Genomic DNA, 22,721 nt, shown 5'->3' with positions numbered 1-22,721 from the left:
AAATCGATTTTTTAAATAACGTAGATCTTTCATGGGTTTTCTACTACATATTTCAGTAAGAGACATTGTTTATGTTATATTAAGCCATACAAGTCTCAACACCATGGGATCCCTTTAAAGAAAAACTATTTAATCTCACGCACATTTCAACATGTTGACATCAAAAGGCTGTCAGGTTAGGTTGCTCGCTGTGGGTGTGAAAGTACTGAGTCTCCCATTGGGCGGTTTAAAAAAAAGTAGATATTCTCCACACAGTGGTGAGCAACGGCAGCCCTGCAGTTTGCCACACGGCTGCTAACTCATTAGTATGTCAATAATGACACACTCGGGTCTGTCTCCACCGTTTCCCCAGGGGGGCGTGAGTGAGGGAGAAACTTTGAGCGAGTTGATATTTCACGGTGCATCACTGTGACAATACGTGCATATGTGTGTGTCTGAGTGTGTGTGTGTGTGTGTGTGTATGTGTTTGTGTGCACACTTCTGTGTGTTTTTTTCATCTCGTAAACAACGTAATGAGACAATAAAATACTCAGCTAATGAGCCTGGGACCGTCTCAAAGGCACACGCCTGTTTAGAATGCAACACTGTTGGACAAAGAGACACATGCACAAACACAAGGGTCTCCGAAGGAAAACGCAAATTCAAACTCAAGTTTTCAATTAAAACCTGATGATGAGCTATTCACCTGCGCAATTTGATGTGCGCCAAATGCATACAATCGAATAACCTTTTGCAACATCTACATCTCTCAAAACCACTTTTTCCTAACCCTCTGCCAGTTTAGCTTTTATTTCTGATGTGCTGTTTTAGCCTGAGCTGTTTTCACGTGCCAGAAATGCTGCTGTTGACCTCAGACACGGGCTGCTTTATCAAAGATGCTCATTTAACACGTCCAGATCTGATGTTCTCCACATGCTTTTGGAGAGAGAGGGAGAGAGAGAGAGAGAGAGAGAGAGAGAGAGAGAGAGAGAGAGAGAGAGAGAGAGAGAGAGAGAGAGAGAGAGAGAGAGAGAGAGAGAGAGAGAGAGAGAGAAAGAGAGAGAGAGAGAGAGAGAGAGAGAGAGAGAGAGAGAGAGAGAGAGAGAGAGAGAGAGAGAGAGAGAGAGAGAGAGAGAGAGAGAGAGAGAGAGAGAGAGAGCAAGGAGGAGGCAGGGAATGGATGGGGGTAATCGAAAGTGTGGGGGCGAAAGCCGGGAAAATAACTCACTGGAAGTCATCAGAGGAAAAGAGCAGCGAATCTCTCCCGCCACTCAGTCCGGGACTGATGGGGGCCAAGGAGTTCAGCTTCAGTTCATTAAAGCGTGCACGCTTTCATATCCACATGTGTGCCGATTCAAACCCCGTTGCTCCGTCGCGCCCTCCGAAGCAATACGCAAATCTATCACTCCCTATCTTCTCTCAAACATGTACACGTATCTTTCAGTGCGACTTTTTTTCCCTCTCGCCCCTGCATTATTAATGCAAATCCATTACACTGGCATGGCACTGGGACCGAGCTGGGCCAAAAGAGGTTCAGATGCACGGAAACAGCCTAGTTCCTGGATGAGGACATGCAGCAGCACTCAGCCAATCCCGATGCAAAGTGAAAAGATTTGAAAATGATCAAAGATTTCTGAAATTGAACAAAGACATTTTCTTTACTGTTTGTAACCCCCATCTTTCTTACCAGAAGGGCCATTTGGAACTCCTAAAGACAATGAGATTCTGAAAGGCTGTAGGCCAAATGTGTGTCAGAACTTTAGTACAGTGGGGGAAGTTTGGTCTGATTGGTCAGTTTGAATAACTTACAATAAGGTTTCAGTCACATGGTCAAGGAACAGATAAGAAGATTGTAATGGTTGCTCGCTCTCTTTGATTCTCTGGTTCTTTTATTCTCTGGCCTTTCTCTTTCTTTCTCTTCCTCTCTTATCTCCCTCAGGTAACATTCTACACTGTAAAAAATTATTTAGAAAAAAAGTTACCTGGTTGCCTTAAAAATCTGAGTTCATTGGAAATAAAATTTTGAGTTAATACAATGAACATTTTTTGAGATTCGACAACCTTTTAATTCGACAATTAAAATATTATTAAAAGATTTTTGTAAGCGTATTGGGTAATTGTGTGTTTTTTACATGTGAGTGAAAAATGCCAAATAGTGCTATTTTCATGATTTATAAAAAAAATGTATGTGGTTCATATACAATAATATTTTGAGTTTCTATTTATTAAACACATTTCCTTCATTGTATCAACTCAAATTTTTAATTTCAATAAACTCAAAATTTTAAGGCAACCAGGTTACTTACTTTTTTTTTTACAGAGTATTTATGTTGGGTACAATTAATGGTATACGTTTTTATCATCTCATACATCTATTTTGTAACTAATTTAAGTGTAGCCATAACCAGATTTTTCTCATAATTTGTTTCCTGTCCGCTAGAGGGCGCCTATTCATAACAAGGGGCGTAGTTTGATGATACCAAGTTTGAGTTCAAAATCTTGGGACATGTGGTCTACAACTCACAGCCAGTGGAAAAGAATTGGGATAGGACTCGGGCAGAAATCATGTTCATGGACAAGATTATTAATGTTACTGTGTATGGAGCAGAGTAGGACCAAATGTTGAGGAGCTGAGCAAGGCCGCTGGAGAGATTGTCACGCAAACACACGGCTCGTGAGCAGCGGGACTTTTATTATGACGGGGCACAGTCGCCCGTGCCATTTTCGCTTTTCCGGTCATGAGTATGAGGTAACACGGCTCTGTTTATCATATTAGATACATTTGAGTGTGTTTAAAATGATGCTATAACGTTACTCTGTGCATTCGCTCAGCGGCTGCAGTGACAGTTGTTGCACAGTGCTAAGAGTAAAGCGTTTCTGCAAAATAAGACCGGAAACCGAGGGTAACGCAGATATGACGCAATTGAAAGGCGACTCCCTCAGACATCCCGGGTCCTTAGTTAAAATAGCAATTTTCTCACAATTTACAAATAGTTGGAAACATTTGGGATATTGTAAGAACTCAACTGAACAAAATATATAACACTGGCCTGGTGTTTTTTGGATATTGTACTGCAAAAGTCCTACATAGTGCACAAAAGGAGTGCGTTTATATTCTTTCAATTATAAATAATTTGATAACTAGTTTTGATTTGGTATTGACTTTAAAGTGTTACCTATTGCAATACAATATAGTCACATTATACACTGTAAAAAAATATTGTTGGATTAACTTAAAAAAGTAAGTAACCTGGTTGCCTTAATTTTGAGTTTATTGAAATAAAAAATTTTAGTTGATACAATGAAGGAAATTAGTTTAATAAATAGAAACTCAAAATATTATTGTATCTGAACCACATAAAAATATGATAATCATGAAAATAGCGCAATTTGGCATGTTTCACTGCATCATCACAAATAAAACACACAATTAACCAATATGCTTACAAAATCTTTTAATAATATTTGAATAAAGGTTATCAATTCTCAAAAATGTTCTTTGTATTAACTCAATTTTTTTATTTCAATGAACTCAGGCAACTTTTTTTTTTTTTTTTTTTTAAATACAGTGTAGTAATGCCCATAATTTGCTATAGTAAATTATTGTAACATATTGTAAGCTTATTTCCATAAATGGTATAAGTAGCAGTGGGTGGTAAAGACAAGAAATGTATAGTTCTCTGCAATCTTGCTGATAACGTTTCTTTAGTCGTTCGGCAACCCTGCAGCCTGAATCACTGTAGGTGACCCACCCGTACAAAAGCAATCACCCCCCTTCGAGTTAAAGCATAGAACATGTGCAAAGACTCCACATATGTGAATCAGAAGCCGGCGGAATTGCGATCAGATTGTTGCTACGGAAGGAGAATTGGTATTCTTTTTGTGCCTCAAGAGCTCTAGGCGAAGTATTCCTTGTGGAGTGGAGAACAAAATTTACTTTGATGCAGAACACGGTAGGAGGGAGACAGACAGGAGAGAACACCTCCCTCCACCCCCCGAAAAAAGAATGTGTGAATATTTTGGTGCTGCTATATTTGGAATGTCAAAAATAAAAAAAGAGCCAAAAGAAGAAATGGTGTGGATTAAAGTCAGATGGTGTAATTTTGAAGCTCTCTCTCACTCTATCTCTGTCATGACCAGATTTTGGTGAAAAGTTATACAAGGGTAGACGGTCGTAAGAAGAGTCGGTGATGCCTGGCGCTGATGGACGAGCAAAATTTGTTCAGCTAATGTGAAAACAGAGCTGTAGAGATGCATTATTCAGAGGCTCATGATTATTTCACAGTGCAAAGCAGCCTTCAGGTACATCACAATAGGCTTTGATTATGGCAAGACGCGAGGCATGAAAAGGAAAAGAATGCAAATTCGGGCTTAGAGGTAATACAAAACACAATAGTTTTGCAACTTTTCTGACTTCAGTGACTCCCTGCGTTCCTTCCCCTATTCTTTATACGCATAATAAGAACATGTAAACGAGTGAATGACATTTCAATCCATTTATATTCTAATGGAAAGTGTTTCGCAATGTGTCGAGTTTCATTTATCTCTCCATTGTGTTTTGTGGCCATATAAGATGAAAAATACTGTGGCCAAAATGTAATGTAATGTTATATAATATAATATAATAAGCATTCTGGACGTTATTTGCATTTGAAAAAGTATCTTGGGCTTTCAAACAATGCGATTCTTTCACACCTGGAAGTCTTGTTTCTTTTTAAAATTGTTGGAAGAACTGTCAAAAAGGCTGGACTTTCAATTATATCTACAATTATTTGTGATCTCTCATAACATACTGCAGCAATCAAAATCCCGTCTTTTGCCTTTGGGAAGCAACATTGCAGATATAAAATTAAAAATGGTGATTATAAGTTAACTTTTTTACATTCTTGACAAGCAGCAGATAAGAGTCTGGTGTATTTGCTGTAAATCTATGTAAGCACCCGGAAAATCAAACGACACATGTTCCTCCCCAGATTTATATTAGCTTTTAGCACCACCGGGACTCATCTGTTTGTCTATAGTTTAAGTTTTAAAGCATTCGATAAGCTGCACGCTCTCCTCTGTGAGATCTCATTATAAGTCTTCATGTATTCATTAAAGCAAGTAAGCGGTCATGCATGGAACGCAATCCATCTAACACAAAACAATACAGGTTCTTAAATGCATCACCGAAGGAAGCCACAGATGTGGTGCATGTAATTGTGAGGAAGATAAGCGTACAATGAATGTCATATTGACAGAACGGAGTGTAATTTTCTGCCGCAGCAGTGCGGGTCGATGATCTGAGCGAGACGGGGATAAATGACACGCCTGCTCAGGCTCTTCCGCACCCGTACCGATTGGTCAACGTGGGCCACGCACTGACCTTCTGTACATGCACGCACACCTCCGATCAATGAGCAGAAGTGTCGATGCAAACAAATCTTTGGCTATTGATATAGGCCAGCGTTTGAAGAGCCATTAACGGATGATTCGCCTTGCGTCTTAACCAATGTTTTCATAGATCTGCTGAGGGCTCATAGATGGGTCCCATAAGTCTCTGTTTAATGGTCACTGTGAAAAAAAATATGGCTCATTTTTATTGCTTTAATTTCATGCAACCGTTCAAAAGGCATTGCTCATTTTAATAGAAGAAGCCTTGTCTGTCGGAAAATACCAGATGAACTATGTGCACTGAAGGGAGGTTGGGGACCCAATCAAAGCCCTTGTTGCTAGATGACATCCTCTGCATTTAAAAGTATTCACTCACTAAGTTGTATGCTACCATACAAGAGGTGTGAAAAACTTACTAAAATATAAATAATTATTCACCAATTATCCAAAGATGACATTTTGATGACATTTGGTTTTGACTGCCATACCATATCACACTCATGCCATTGAAAAAAATCTAGGGGCGCCAATAATTGTGGCCAACGTGTTTTGGAGAAAAGCATGTATTTCATAATGTGATTTACCCCCCATTTTCAATTATTTTACTTCGGTGAAAGGTTAGATTTTTGTGATTTATTTTGAATAAAAGATCAAAAGGATAAACCTTTATTTATTTTTTATAGCCATATTTGATCATATTTACCAGGGGAGCCAACAATTTTGACCACCACTAACATAAAAATTAGAGAACAATAACCATTTCAGCACAATAAATAAATTAAATTTGGCTTACAATAGTCAAACAAATTGTGTAGGAAGTGTAGAGGCCCTTGCTTTGAATTACCTCAGCACATTTGCGGCCACAGAACATCACAAGATACACTGCTCTGGTGTGATCTTGGTCCACTCTTCTTCCTGTCTTTTTCACCATTCTGTAATTGATGTGGGTTTCTTAGCCATAAGGAAGGATTTTCTGTAGATATCCAATTGCGTTTAGCCATCTTCACAAAACATCTTAAGGGTAAAAGTAGCTCCTAACTTGCTAATTTTAGGACTCCTACATTTTTGCTCTAAGAGTATTTCACAAAGCATTTTAGCACTAAAACTAGCTCCTAAATCGATGAAACGCTAGGAGTAGTCAAGAGGACTCCTAAGTCACTAAGACCAAATCACAAACAATCCTAATGGCTGTCGCAGCAATCCACCCAAAGACACTATACAACACTCTTCAAAATAAAGGTTCTTAAATGGTTCTTTGGCAGGGTGTATGGTTCCATGAAGAACGCTACAAAAAAGCTACACTGTGTAATATTTTCCCCCATCTAGCGGTGAAAAGGTACCGGTATATGACCATCCAGTGAATATTAGTTTCTGTTCCTCTCAATTCCAATTTCTTTTTAACTCCTACTGGGCCGATTTAGTCCAAGATTAACATGGCCTCCAGTTCGACCTCGTCCATGAGTGTACCTTAAAGTGATGAGGTTACTTTAGAAAACTAGTATAATTTGAAGTTATTTAATTTGTCAGTTAACATGTAGGTTATGACATCTACGTAAAATGAATAGTTTTACGTTTTCATATTTTTTTTTTTTTTACCATTTCATTGCTAACATCAGCTATCAGGTTCCTGGACGAATGCAAGCTAATCTTAGTACAATAACTTTAATCAGTGTTATCGTTATTCTGTATATTGTACGACATCACTAGCGAAAGGCAAAGTTTACACTGTAGGAAACAGACTTTCAAAAAGGTTTTCAGGTTTTCATATAGCAAGCAATCTCAAGGAATCCCCCTCTTCACATTCAACACGGTGCCATCGAGTGTTAAAACGCAAAAGGCGAAGCTTGAATTTACGGGTATGTCCCTGTTTGGCTAATGTACTTTCAAGATGGAGGAGCAACATGGCGACCGGCATTCGAACCCCTCACCTGTATGTATTTTCAATGGCATATAAACTTACGAGAATACTTTATTATTTGAAAGAAGTAAATGCACATTAATGAGCACATATATTTTTGAAAGAACTACACTCTAAAAAATGCTGGGTTAAAAACAACCCAAGTTGGGTTGAAAATTGACATACCCAGAAATTGGGCTGTTTGAACCCAGTGAATGGACCCAGCATTCAAACAACCCAATTTCTGGGTTTGTCCATTTTCAACTCCACTTGGGTTGTCTTTATCCAAGCATTTTTTAGAGTGTAAGTGTTTTTAGCTAAGAATAAACTAAAAAAGTGACAGTGTAGCTTTAATATTTAAAGAACCTTTCCATTGCACAAAAGGCTCTTGGTAGTAAAAAAAGGATCTTTAGACTATAAAATGGTTAGGAAAAAATGGTTTTTTAAAGAACCTTTCACAAAATTGTTCTTTGGGGAACCAAAAATGGTTTCATATGGCATCACTGTGAAAACCCATTTTTGGTTCTTCCTGGCACCTTTATTTTTAAGGGTGAATGTTGAGGCAATAGTGATAATTACTGTATCTTTAATAAATAAAACTGTGGAGGTAACTAACGTTAGGTGAGTCGGCTTTCGGCTGTGTATATACACCTCCTCTCGCGCTGAATAGATAGACAGTTTGAATGTGCTCCTCACAAATTTTATTTATAAAAAAATAATTTTCACTTGAATCCTGAAATGTCTCGAGATGCAGACATGAAAGAGGCTGACAATTAGCTGAACAGTTTAATTAATCACATTTTTAATTAATAAGTCACCTCATTTTTTAAATATTTAGTTAAATTTGGTAACATTTTATTTGAGTGAAGCAACATGAAACCTCGTTCAAATAAAAATTTCTATAATTAAATCACTGACAGAGATCCCTGCCCTATCTGCCAATCACTCTGGGCATAGTTTGTATGCGTGATGACATCATCTATAGCAACGGGTCAACCCAGCCCTTACTCTTAGCTTAAGACTTCTCTCTCTTCCTTATTAAAAGTTGCTCTCAGCAGCTTTCTGAATAGGATTTAAGAGAAAACTTTTAGGAGAACTCAGTGCTAGGACAAAGTGTTTTGTAAATACGGCCCCAGGACTTCATTATTTCAATGTTCTCACATTCGTGGAACTGCTTTACCCGTTTTGTAGCGTGACAGAGGGCATTGTCTTTGGATTGGATCATAGAAATCAAATTGGGTCCTAATTGTCAGGACTGGGAGATGCTCGCAGTGAAGGAACCACATGTTCTGGAACCACATGAGGTTCTGATAGACATTTGCATCCACCCTGCCATGTAGCTGAATAATAGGCCCAACTCCTGCTGCAGAAATAATCCCCCAAACCATGACAAGTCCTCCTCCACCTTTCACTGACTTTTTTATGCACTTTGGGTTCAATCTTTCCCCAGGTTGACACCAAACATAATGTTTCCCATCAAACCCAAATAACCCCAAATAAATTAAACTTGCTTTCATCACTAAAGTGAAATATTGACCCGTTCTCCTCTGTTCACATGACATGCTCTTCCAGCAAAGGCTAGTCTAGGCTTTTGATTCTTTCTGCTGATGAGCGGCTTGGTCAATGCAGAGCGCTTACAGTCTGAATTCTCTTAAACAATGAGACAGATCCTTATTGTGTTCAGCTCTGAACTAGTGAGTAATTCCAGCTTCAGTGTTGAACCGATTCCCCATTGAAAGACTCTGCATTGTCCTGTCCTATCGTGCATTGGTCTTAAATGGACAGCCAGACTTTTTGGGTGACTTGAATGAATTAGTGTCTTTGTAAAGTTTCAATATTCTAGAAATTACAGATTTGGAATGACCAACTTCTCTCGCAATAGCGGAAAGGGTCATCCCTTTGGCCTTGATCAGGACAACCAGATGTTGCAGGTTTTCAGTCACCTTAGAGTGGCTTGCCATCTTGCAAAGTCAGTGAAAATTGACAAAATTTGCTGCAAGTTAAATGGGGTTTGCCAGATAATTAAGGAAATTAGCACCAGGTGCCAGATTAACAGATTAAGTGTTCTCTAATTTTGAACGTTATTTTTCAATTGTCTCATTTAAATTTTATATGCTGTACTTCAGAATATATTTAAAGCTACACTGTGTAACTTTTTTAGTTTAGCTAAAAACACTGGTTCTGTCGAAAAAATATGTGCTCATTAATGTATATTTACTTCTATCAAGTAATAAAGTATTCTCGTAAATTTATAATATGCCATTGAAAATACATACAGGTGAGGGGTTCGAATGCCGGTCGCCATGTTGGCCCTCCATCTTGAAAGTACATTAGCCAAAGAGGGACATACCCGTAAATTCAAACTTAGCTTTTCACGTTTTAACACTCGATGGCACTCATTGACGAGGTAGAACTGGAAGCCATGTTAATCTTGGACTAAATTGGCCACCGTAGGAGTTAAAATGAAATCGGAATTGAGAGGAACAGAAACTATTATTTCCCGGATTCTCATATACCTTTACACCGCTAGATGGGGGAAAATATCACACAGTGTAGCTTTAATTTATGAAATATGCTTAAAAACTGCCTTCTGCTCCTGTTAGGATATTTTCAAATAGGACTAAGCAGTGACCTTTAAATTTAGGAAATTGTATGTTGTTCTCTAATTTTGATCTCTACTGTATATATAATATCTGAGTTCCACAGGAGAAAGAAAGTCATATATATTATGGAATGACATGAGGGTGAATAAATGATGAAAGTATGTACAGATTTGGTCCGTTCCTCACACAAACCTATATAAGAAATATTTTAAATTTAAAAATTAAAACTTTTTTTTAGCTTTACTGATACTCTCAATGGATAACAAAAGCTGCATAACATTTTTGAAAAATGTCAAATAACCTCATACAGGTTTGGAACAACATGAATGACAAAATGTATTTTTCAGTGCATTCCTTTAAACAACAAAAATCTGATAGCATTACTCAGATACTATAGTTTATATATTATATAAGGAGAGACAAAGAGAAGCAAAAGAGAAGCAAAGTTAGTAAGTGGGCAATAAAAAAGACAAATAGTACAGAATAAACCCCATCAAGTATTTCCCTCCTCTCACTTGGCATCACTCCCTCCCTCTCCATCATTCTTTCCCTCTCAACGAAAAGAGGAGGGAAAAAAGCTAAAGAGGCAGGTGTGAGGAAGATTGCAAAATCAATAGGGCTAAATGGAGTTGCAGCGGAAGCCATTGAGTGTCCTCTCAGAGTTCTGATGAGACTGCAAAGAGCAGCATTTGGATGAGATGCCCAACAGCCAACACTATGTGTTTTTTTCCCCCTTCCTCTCTCCAACTTAAATCGTGTCTTCTGCACTATCACCGCAAAGCTATTTTACTAGATCAATGTCGGGTCCTTAATAGAACACGACGCTCACATTGCCGCAGGCCGCTATAGGCTGGGGTGGAGAACGCAGCGTCAATCAAATCGTCTACAGGTGCCTTAGATCAGCTCTCTGCCATAGTGACAGAAATACCACAGCACCTGCGGCCCCTCCCTCCCTCACTTCCTGACAGACTTCCTGACAACAGGGCCTGGCTGACACAAACACATTCACGTCCTTCTACTCACCTGACAAGCACCTTGTGCAATGTGATTTTCTCACATTACAGTACTAGCAAGCTGTGCATCTCTGCTGGGTCTTACACTACACACAAAAACCTGACACAACATTCAAAATTTGAATGTGAACATAATCTTAGCCTATAACATGCTTCTTATGGACCATTCACTGACCATCTGATAATGGCAAAAATCTTGTCAAAATCACAAGCAGCAAACTTTGTGTTCCTGATTCTACACTCTAAAAAAAATGCTGGGTTAAAAACAACCCAAGTTGGGTTTAATAAGGTCAAACCCAGAAATTGGATTGTTTGAACCCAGTGAATGGACCAAGCATTCAAACAACCCAATTTCTGGGTTTGTCCATTTTCAACCCAACTTGGGTTGTTTTTAACCCAGCATTTTTTAGAGTGTAAAGAGCACTGGTGAGGCGGGCTAATCACTTGAATATGGTAATATAAGTTTGTGACATTGAAACAGAAGAACTAGTCAATGGATTTTCCATATTTTGTTGAGTGGCGTCCAGTGGCGATTCTAGGATTTTTATTTTAGGAGGGCTCAGCACCCAGTGAGGGTATGAGAAAAATGGTAACAATATCCTATTCAAAACAAAGGCGACGTTTGATGATGCCAAGTTTGTGCTCAGAATCTTGGGACATGTTGTCTTCACCTCACAGCCGGTAGAAAAGAATCGGGATATGAATCATGTTCATGGATGCAGTTATTAACGTTATTGTGTATGAAGCAGAGCAGGACTGAATGTTGTGGAGCTGAGCAAGGCCGCTGGATCGATTGTTGCTGAACACACGGCTCGCGAGCAACGGACTTTTATTATGACAGGACACAGTCGCCGGCGCCATTTCCGCTTTTCCAGTCATGAGTATGAGGTAACACAGCCCTGTTTATCATATTAGATACATTTAAGTGTGTTTAATATAATGTTATGTGTGTTTGCTCTGCAGCTGCTGTGACAGTTGTTGCACATTGCTAAGAGTAAAGCGTTTCTGCCAAATAAAACCAGAAACCGAGGGTAGTGCAGATATGACGCAATTGACAGGCGACTCCCTCAGATGTCCCGGGTCCTTGGTTAAAATAGCAATTTTCTCATGATTTACAAATAGTTGGAAACATTTGGGCTATTGTAGGAACTCAGCATAACAAAATATATGGCCTAGTGGTTTTTACTGCAAAAATACTACAAAGTGCACATTTAAGTGAACTGCATCTCTTAATTGTGTCTGATGACATAATCAGTACAGTACAAAAAATATGTCCCATTGATTTTAGATTAACCCAGCCTAAATGTCACATAAAACAACAAACTGGTAATTTGTTAGATGGTCTCTTTCTTCCTGTAGGCTGTTCTTGGCTGCAAACTGGACCAGACGTTATGCCAAGAGTCAAAAGTTTATTTATTGGGATTAAAGAAAAAGCCAAACTAACTACGATGACATTTACAACAGGATAATCTGCTGTTTAGGTTTCAATGGCAAGCAGTCAGAGGGAGGGCAGCGAGAAAAGAAAGAAAAATAGATGTGTCTCATGTTGAGAACAGAGCTGTGCTCTGCTCAGAGATCAAGGCGAGCATATTCTGTTTACTGCCTCCAAGCTGGAGAGACACCATTATCAAACCGTGCTGGAGAAGAGGTACATGGCAGGAAAAACAGGAAGAGAGAAAATGCACTGAAGTGTAAACAAGCTCTTTCACACCTTTCCTCGCGCTCTCCTTTTCACACGCTTTCATTTACAAGCAGATATCAGATAGGGACAAAAAATACTCTTCCCTACAAAAATCAACAAAGTGGCCATGAAAGATAAATGTACAAAAAACTAGACACAGAGAATAATACTGCATATAGGTAAAATACAAACCAACAACTGTGTGAAGTTTTTGCCAAAGTTAGAGTGTTATATGTGGTAGATGTAAACAGGGTTGTAGGTATAGCGTGGCTCTTTCTGCAGCTGACATTGTTTTATGGCAGCCTGTCTACTGACCCCCTATTGTTTACTTGTGTTCCTCATCACCTGGCTGAGCTCTGCCTGGCCACAGGAAAGGAGCACATTTTCTCTGACCTGTAACAAACTAAGTACAGCCGTCAAGAACACCGAGGCAGAACCAGATGTCAGACTGAGCTGTTTGTTTATTGTCATAATATTTGCAGTGAACATTGACTCTACACCTCCCTAGAATAATCATATGCTGATTTAAAAAAAGCATGGGCCCCACTTTATATTAGGTGGCCTTAAGTACTATGTACTTACATCAAAAAATAAGTACAATGTACTTACTGTGTTCACATTGTATTGTAAAACACCTTTGCTGATATTGAGTTGGGACACAGTGTGGTGTGGGTCAGTTTAAGAGTAGGGTTAGGTGTGAGCGAAGTGCCAACTTTGTAATTTGGAACCACTACTGACCATTACAGACGTAATTACATGCAGGTATTTTTTTATGTAAGTACAATGTAAAAACATGTATGTACACAATAAAATTGTATCAAAAGATTAATTACAATGGTAGTACATTGTAGTTATGGCCACCTAATATAAAGTGGGTCCAAAGTATGTATATGATTTATTTAGCTCAAAATATATAAAAACTGGAAATGCAATGCATGCCATGTTGTACACAGCCTCAAAAGAGACATGGTGTTGGGAAAAAATATGAGATGGGAGGAATATTTTGTCTTCTCTCTGACATGTTTTGCATTCCCATTATATATATTATCATTATATATATTATCATGGTATTATCGACAGGTAGATATCTATTCAATATACACTCACCTAAAGGATTATTAGGAACACCATACTAATACTGTTTGACCCCCTTTTGCCTTCAGAACTGCCTTAATTCTACGTGGCATTGATTCAACAAGGTGCTGAAAGCATTCTTTAGAAATGTTGGCCCATATTGATAGGATAGCATCTTGCAGTTGATGGAGATTTGTTTGCACATCCAGGGCAAGAAACTCCCGTTCCACCACATCCCAAAGCTGCTTCATTGGGTTGAGATCTGGTGACTGTAGGGGCCATATTAGTACAGTAAACTCCTCTGACCTCTAGCATCAACAAGGCATTTTCACCCACAGGACTGCCGCATACTGGATTTTTTCCTTTTTCACACCATTCTTTGTAAACCCTAAAAAATAGGTTGTGTGTGAAAATCCCAGTAACTGAGCCGATTATGAAATACTCAGACCGACCCGTCTGGCACCAACAACCATGCCACGCTCAAAATTACTTAAATCACCTTTCGTTCCCATTCTGACATTCAGTTTGGAGTTCAGGAGATTGTCTTGACCAGGACCACGCCCCTAAATGCATTGAAGTCAATCAAACTCCTTTGCCAGGAGTTTGGTTGACATGCGATCTAAACCATAATCATAATCCTCCGTCTGCCGAATCCTCCAATTTTGTCCGACAGAGCAGTCAAGAGAGTGTACTTTTGAAATAACATTCCTTCTTTAGTTCATTCATGTTTATTTTTATACTATAAATTAACTAGAAGTAAGAGATGATCTGTTCACGAGCCGCTTTAACTACCTGGGGAGCTACAACAACCTGTCACCACACATTAAAGAGCCACAAAATGGTAATTATTGTTTACATTTCTTTAAAAAATGACAACATTTTATAGTTGAGACTGTATTTAATATTAAAAGTAACATGCTCTGTCCTGTCTGTCAGAGCGTTGTCAGTATCCTCTCTGCTCTGCGATGTGTTTTTCACTGCTTGAGAAAATTATGTGTGTGGTGTGAGTGTGGCTTGATGGACATAGCAACAGCAACTTAAAGGGGGCGGGTCTTTGCAAACGGTCAATTGAATTGAAATCGCTGTCAGTGTGAACACCCTTTTACAGGGTCACTTCTCCTGGAGCGACCTGAGGTTAAGTGCCTTGCTCAAGGGCACAAGACCAAAAGCTCATGTCCTGTCCTATGACGGATTCAAATGTACGAGTTTCCGGCTACCAGCACAGAAAATTCTTTGCATCAAAACACCAGTGAAAAACTGTCAGGCTCATGAATTTGGACTATGAGAAAAACCAGGTGCACTCCAGAGTCCTACTTACAGTAATTGATCGGGACTATTGATCAAAGGACTCTTAGACATCGACCTGTTTTGTGTATTTGAAAAGGACAAGGAAAAAGTATTTCAATGACATATACAGGTGTTCACTGAATAGATATTTTAGTTATAGATAGACGAGAAGTGGGTGATATAGCGCAAGTTTGGTTGTGAGAATGTGTATGTGCATGTCATTTGCGGTTAAGGATCGGTGTGGGCGAAGGGCTATCATTATGTTCACTGCGAGAGGTCATTGCTGTGGAGAGCTTTTCACACTGATTAAACGTGTCTCACCTCAGCTCTCTGTACCCCTTGGCAGGTGTTGAGAGGAATGGTGACATACTCGTTCGAAATTTGAGAAAATCAAGGTGTTCCAAACACAAACAAGCCACAAATGAGCCAAATAAGCACTGGGAGAGAAAACCGGAGTGCTGTCTTTGCGGCGGCTTTCCAATTTGTCCTTCTGATAATAATCATTTTACCAGTGACAGATCACTCGTCGCAATGGAAAGATCAGTCATACGGATAATGAATAATTCAAAAACAGGTAATTGAAAATTATACAGAGCGAACTTCACTTCACAAGTGATTACTTTAAATGGAGCCCGATCAGTGTGGCATTTTTCCTGTCCTGTTTATCACAGCGCTGGTTGTGATGTTGATGTGCATGTGTGACAGGCGCCCGGGGGCCCCTCACCTGTTCCAGTCTCCAGTGGAACTCAGCAGGCCTGAAGGAGTCCAGCTGAATAAAGTCTCGCCTCAGCAGAAACACCAGACGGCAGTTGTGCACATACAGGGAGTAATGATGCCTGTTCATCTCTGCAAAAAGCAAAACACAGAGAAGGATTACCGTATATGCAATGCATATCACTGTGACACGGGGCAAATAAATCAGGAAATCACTCACAATGGTGGTCAAAGTAAGAGCTTCACGTTGATTAAAGATTTACATGTCTAGCTTTGAAAGCTTGTCTAAAACTGCACGGTCATGTTAGAAACACTCCAGACCGTTACACAAGCCAGAGTCATAAAAATTAGAGCTCAGAAGAGGATAAATGTCTTGACATACAGAAATGAAAAGAAACTGTAGTTCTGCAGAAACGGTAAAGGGAATAGACTAGGGATGGACTGGCTGAAAGGATAGAGCTTAAAATGTACTTTTTACACATTTAAAGAATCACAGAATAGTCCTATCAAATCATACTCTAATAAATTGCTATACACACGGATCTGACACACATCCGATCTTCTCCCAGCAGTTTATTTAATACTGTGCTTATGAGGATACTCACCATAAATGGGCATTTTAACAATTCTGAGTTGGGTTTTGTTTCCGTTAAAAAGCGATAAGATGCTAGAGAACTCAAATCGGTAATGGGGTGCTGTCTGAGAAGTGTATGTTTTGGGTGCGTGTTCAAAGAGAGCTGCCTGACAGTGAGCCAGTACATATTTGAGTTCTTTTTTGAATCTTTATTGCACTTTAAAGGTTTAAAAGCAGTGATAATAGTTCTACATGTGGACCATCCTTGGTCGGCTGCTCTCTTTTGCTTAACGGAGCTGGTGAGTGGAAAGGATGCTCTTTCCCCACCATTTACGTAATTTTCTGGCTTTCTGTGTTTTCACTGTAAAATGGTATTAGGGGATCTTCTGATCCCCTATGCTAATCAAAAGATGTGAAGAAGAAGCAGAAACAAGTGATAGCATATGTAAGCAGATTTGCTCCGATTTTTGCTCAGAAAACGGTAGCCTGACAAGCCAGACCCACATCAAGATGTTGGGTCTGTGAACTCACCATTGACAGGGCTCAATCTGAGGGGCGGGATAAATGGTTGTCTTTCAAACTCCCTCTGACAGCAATTGGATAGCACTACAACTAACCAGAGCGACGTAAAGTGGAGCTGGTTGATAGATTAAACTTTTGCCATATCCGGTTGGCAAAACTCTGAACACATCTTCCCTTCTTAAGAATGACTTCAGTATCTTCCAGAGTCGCAGCCAAAGCTGATTCGAAAGACTACTTTTAAGTAGCATGCGAAATCTCCACAACTTTGCCGTCATTATGTTAAGCCCGCCCACCGACTATTTACACGATGTCATTGGCCTGACCAGAGTTAGTTTTTTCTAGCTCGCAAGTCTATGGAGAGTTGCTAGATGCTTTTTATTATTAAACTTGCCCACATGTATTGATTTTATGATTTTATTTTACTTTTATTATAAGCAAATATATTTCTTTTGATATATTGCATGTTCAGATATGCATACAACAAAATATTATTGGGGCCATGAAACTTTTGTGAAAAGGATCAGAAATGCTGACACATTTTAGGTTTTAGTGTTATATACTGTTTTAATTAAATATTAGAAAATCCTAGTATAGTTAGATAGCATAGTATAGATAGTTCACCCAAAGTAAAAACGCTGTCATCATTTACGCACCTTAAACCTGTATGAATTTCTTTCTTCTGCTGAACACAGAAGATATTTTGAAGAATATGGGGAAACAGTTCATTGGCCCCATTGACTTACATAGTATTGTTTAGTTACTGAATTTCTTCAAAATATCTTCTGTGTTCAGTTCAGCAGAAGAAAGAAATGCATAAAGGTTTGGAAGAGCCTGAAGGTGATTCAGTTGTCCTTTTTGGGTGAACTATCACTTTAATGCTTTAGAATTTAGACTAAACTTAGAGTTTGGCTAAAATGGCAACAAATAGCTACGGCCAACAAACCGTGTGTTTTGAGCACCTTAAGATGGAATCACCTATTTTTTTCCATCTTGATCCATACCAAATGTCAATCTGTTATAAAATCCTAACAGGAGGGGCACGATGGAGCTGCCATTCAATCTGAAACTCTTGTTAAAGCTTTTTCTTCTCCCATTGATATTGACGTGTTCCACTGTCCATCACGCGTCTCCGCTCAAAGCAAGTCTGGACTGCTTTCATGTTCTTTCTCACAAACCTCTAATTGATCAAGGTGGCTGCCACGTCTCCTCCGCATGGCGCCCCTCTCTACTCTCAGCGCTGCCCAATGTCTCTCGTGCGACTGCTTTCCGTGCATGTTGAATTGATTAAGTCTCACACCCACTCAACATGACGCCTGGGATCAATGAACTCGAAGGAGTCCTGCCAAGCAGTCGGCCATTAGGTCTCAGAGAACTGGCCACTGACAGTCACACTGCATTTCTTTCTAACAAGAGTTTCCCTTTAACCTCCAGAGAACCACTCTTTAATCCAGATCTAATCCATAGTCTTAATCTCTCTCCCTAATGCTGCCAGGCAACGTAAAATATTTCTCGGGTTAGTCTGACACATCTGTAGCACTGATCTCTTCAATTATACCAAACGGATCGTCTTGTCTTGACCACCAGACCGGAAAACTGTAGACGTAATATAAAATATTTTAGCACTATTTAGGGGAAGTACAAACAGGAAGTTGTCTTGCTTTCATAAACGGCTATGGAATGCAACAGAAGTAAACAATGTAGGTAGAATGCTTGTCTGACACTGAAACAAATCAACAAACTAATAATTTGCTACTGTAAATCTCAGGGGAATTCACTAACAATGAGCTGTGCTTGCTAACATCCCCGTTTATTGGCAAGGCTTATTTTAGCATCTGATTCACTAAAGCAATTATACATGTTGTATGTGTTCTGTAACTGTTCAGTGAATTCACACCTCAATATTCCTGACATCAAAAGGTAAAGTGACTTTCTCAACAAGTCATGTGACTCAATATATTCAACTGAAAATATAACTGGACCAATTTTAATCTCACATTCTGCTCTTTTCATTTGTGCTCTTTTCATTTCATCTGAAGTCAAAGCATGAAATAGGAACTGAAGTATATACACATACAGTATGTATAAATGCTATTAAATATTTTGGGGTCAGCATGTTAAACCTCAGCCAATTCAGAAGTACAGGTACTTGGGTAGAAGTGCAAAGATATCACGGCTCCCATCCTCACGTCCTCCGGCTGTTGAGTGATCACAATGTGTTGCGTGATATCTCTGCGCCCAAGTAGCAGTGCTTCGCCTTGCCCATAATATAGTCCCAAGTCATTATTTGCCTAAGAAATCACCTCGTCTTAATCTGCATCACTATTTGTACTCGTTGTGAATACACAGGCCACAAGAAATAATTAGGTGTTTCTTGGGGGTTTTTTTGGATCACTTTTACTTGGGACAGGCTAGCTGGCAACATAGGATTCCATTCATGATGCTAAGCTAAGCTAGCGGCGACCCTGCGAGACTAAAACAATGCATGCTCTGAGGCAAAAATGCATTTGCCCACATATCTAAATGTAGGAAAGAAGATGAATAAGCTATTTCTAAATCTTAAAGATTTCACACATGCCTATTGAGTCAACATCTCACCAGTTTTATCTGAATTACAAAGCAATGTCTCCTTCTCGGCTCTCAGTCCAGGACTTGGCCCGTGCTTCATCCATGTTGCTATGGTAAACTGATCTGTCAGGTTCTGCGGCACAACCCACTCTGGGATATTGGCAGCCTGTCGCCCATCAAACCTGAAGATGAGGTCGCTATCTCGTCCGCTGTCTGTCAGCAAAGAAGCCGTCCAATTGGTGGACGCGCTGGGGGCCGGGAGAAGGTCTGTGCTGCCCGAGGCTGCTCCTGTGGAGATAAAAGCACAGAGGTTAGTTCAGGTTCCTGCGAGAGGCAGCGATGAAAAATTACAAGCTGTCTGTCATAAAGAGTTAAAATCATGTTAGTTGCCCTGGCATTCAAATTTACAGTGCATTCAGCACACTTCACATCAAATTAGAAAATGAAAAGCAAATAACATTTGGTTCCGAGACCCACATTCAACCCTGACTGAAATGTCATTTCTGAAAGCAATCGTCTCATTATAAAACTCATTGCTCATGGCCTAGCGACACTTTGGAACGTTAAGCTAAGGGTGCTCATGCGGGTTAAAAGAGTTTAAGTTTGGCTTCCTCATCATTTGGAAAGCATATGTCATAAATATGTGCCAATAATGAGAGAATTTACATTTTTGAAATGAACTCTCCCTTTAAGAACATGCAGCATACGAAACTTCTGTGATTGTGGGCGCACTCTCTTTGAGGACAAGTCTAGTGCAGATGCCCTAAATATGCAAGAGCAGCGCCACCTATCAATCTTTGATTAGCCTCCTGTCGTCCTCCCTCCCTCCCACGCTCACTCACGCCTCTCTCTGCGTGTTTTATTTGGGAGTACAGGAGGATATTGAATCTTTTTTTCCCTCACTCAGGGGTGACAGGACAGCCAGCAAAGAGGGACAGAATGAGCGATGAGCCTCGCCGATGTCAGAGCAGCGTGTTCTCATTCCACAGCTCCACATCACTCACCTCGCCACAGGCCCAAAGAGAGACAGAAACGAGAGAGAATATGGCAGCGGCGCTGCTTTTAAGCTATGCAGTATTTATTTCTGCCAATCGATATTGGGCGATAAATTCACCGCCAGTCTCCAAGTGAGCGTCTGAGCTCTTCTGAGAGAATCCATTTCCAGAAATACCGTAAAGTTAGAGGTCAATGAGATTACATTACGCAAGCAATTTCTAGCGCCACATGAGTCTCAGTGGCGGCCCATGTTATCAAATGTCCAGTCAAGAAAAAACAAAATGTCAGTGTTTCAAGGTTGCTCTAATGATTACACATTGGGACTTTGTAATTTCCATAAAACATATGTTTATCTAAATGATTTGGATGTGCTTTTAAAAAATATATATCATATTAGGTTGGCATCTTTGCAGTCTATTTTAGAAACACTTAAAACAAATATGCTTGTTTTCCTACAATAAACACTTCTTTCTGTTAAATGTACAGAGTGCTTTGGCAAAAGCGACTGCCGTCAACAAGGGACGTGATTATACTGAGAGAGCCAAAACGGTAAAAAGATCAACACATTTATTTCCTTACAAATCAGTGCCAGAACAGTTTGACTTCATAATACATCAGTCTTAAAGAGTCTTTCATAAAATTAAAATGACTGATTCACTGAGGTACATGATTATTGTTTTATGACCCATTTACAAGTGTCTTGGACATGTAATATATAAGGAATAAAATCTTGACATATGGTTAGGTGAATTGTAGGGAAAAACTGATATAAAAATTATACTAATAGACGATAATTATTTTCATTTTATTACTCATAACTGATAAATGGCTGAATTATATTCATATTGCGATTTGCTAAAATGACATTTAACTATTAATAATTATTATTAATGCATTTAACTATTAATTTAGTGGATGGCAAAGGTAATCTAAATGTAAAAATAAGGGAAATGTGCATGCACAATTACATATCTGTTATCCAGTGTTACATGTCCAATATGGAACAATAAATGATAATCTATAATACTGTGCATCCCTATTCCCCAGTGAAGTTTTCTGAGCATTTTCTGTCATTTATCACTCACCCTCATGTCGTTACAAACCCTTCAGACTTCCGTTCATCTTCGGAACACAAATTAAGATCTTTTTGAGTTTTCTGTCCCTCCATTGACAGCCTACGCAACTACCAGTTTAACTCTTCAAACTAAAAGTTAATGAAGAGATCATAAAACTAATCCATATGAATTGAGTAGTTTAGTTTGAATAATCAGATTAGATTAGTTTGAATCTAATTTTCAGATTTGTTTTATTTTTATAAGATGAACGGATCAAATGTAGGCTTTTATTTGCATATAAACATTAATCATTGAACATAAACAGAAACTCAACCGAACCTTTTTGACATGTGAGAGCAAACTGCGGAAGCTCAACGGTGCTGCATAACACGTCAGAATGAACCTTATTGGTTCTCCAAGTCAAGAAAACATGCTTAAGCTTATAACAGCTGACCTGTGTTTTGATGAAAGTTTACATGTGAATAAAAGCCTATATTCAATCTGTTCATCATATAAAGCGATCAAGTCTGTTCCAAAAAAAAAAAATGGACTAAACCGCTCAACTAATATTGATTACTTTTACAATCTCTTTGATGTATTTGAAGCTTTAAAGTGGTAGTTGCGTAGGCTGTCAATGGAGGAAAGCTCTCAGATTTAATAAAAAAGATCTTCATTTGTGTTGACAGAATGTACATTTTTGGGTGAACTAACACTTCAAGCTCATCAAACCTAGTTGAGGCTGTTCTGGGCTGACTGATAAATGATATGTGCTGAAGTTGACCGTACCACAGAGCTTCTGAAGAGACTTCTCAGAATAGGTCTCTCTGTCACAGCCCTTCCCAATATGGCTGGTCTGTAGCTCTACCATGGCTCGCACTGAAGATAAAGGGCCATCACAGGTCTCCAGGTGCATTTTTGGAAAGAGCTGCTTGCTGCCTGTTCCAGGTTCATAATCCATGCGCTTGTTCCAACCTGCAAGGAAAACAAATGTTAGCAATTTGAGAAGTAAAGACTTACATATATAAAATAAATATAAATATAGGCAAATGTGAATGTGAATGTGAATGGATAGCTTTCTCCAGTTACTAAACCAATAATGATAATTAGTAGTAGCCTCCTACAATGCACTTAAAATCTCATACAAATCAGTCTATGTATGCAAAAGCTATAACACACTTATTGTTTCCCTTTTCTCGGCATAAATTAATTTCAATGCAATTGCTAAAATGACTGAGGTGCCCTTGAGCAAGGCACCTAACCTCCAATCACTCTCCGGGCACCATGGCAAAAATGGTTTCCCACTGCTCTAGGTGTGGGTTACTGCACACTACTCCTAATGTGTGTCCACTTGGATAGGTTAAAGAATTAGTTCACTTCAAAATGAAAAT

General features: G+C 39.1%; 1 protein-coding gene across 1 annotated transcript in view; it reads right to left on the bottom strand.

The window, feature by feature from the left end:
* Positions 1 to 22,721, bottom strand: part of clstn2a (calsyntenin 2a) — a 318,427-nt gene that overhangs the window by 45,276 nt on the left and 250,430 nt on the right. Inside the window, exons 6-8 of the mRNA XM_067452451.1 lie at positions 22,120 to 22,305; positions 19,313 to 19,570; positions 15,632 to 15,753 (exon numbers count right to left, since the gene is read on the bottom strand). Of these exons, the coding sequence (XP_067308552.1) occupies positions 15,632 to 15,753; positions 19,313 to 19,570; positions 22,120 to 22,305 (566 nt within the window). The remainder of the gene's footprint in view (positions 1 to 15,631; positions 15,754 to 19,312; positions 19,571 to 22,119; positions 22,306 to 22,721) is intronic.

The sequence above is a fragment of the Pseudorasbora parva genome, chromosome 9 (assembly GCF_024679245.1).
Source record: "Pseudorasbora parva isolate DD20220531a chromosome 9, ASM2467924v1, whole genome shotgun sequence".
Classification (NCBI taxonomy): Eukaryota; Metazoa; Chordata; class Actinopteri; order Cypriniformes; family Gobionidae; genus Pseudorasbora; species Pseudorasbora parva.
This window is presented reverse-complemented; position numbering and strand designations above follow the sequence as displayed.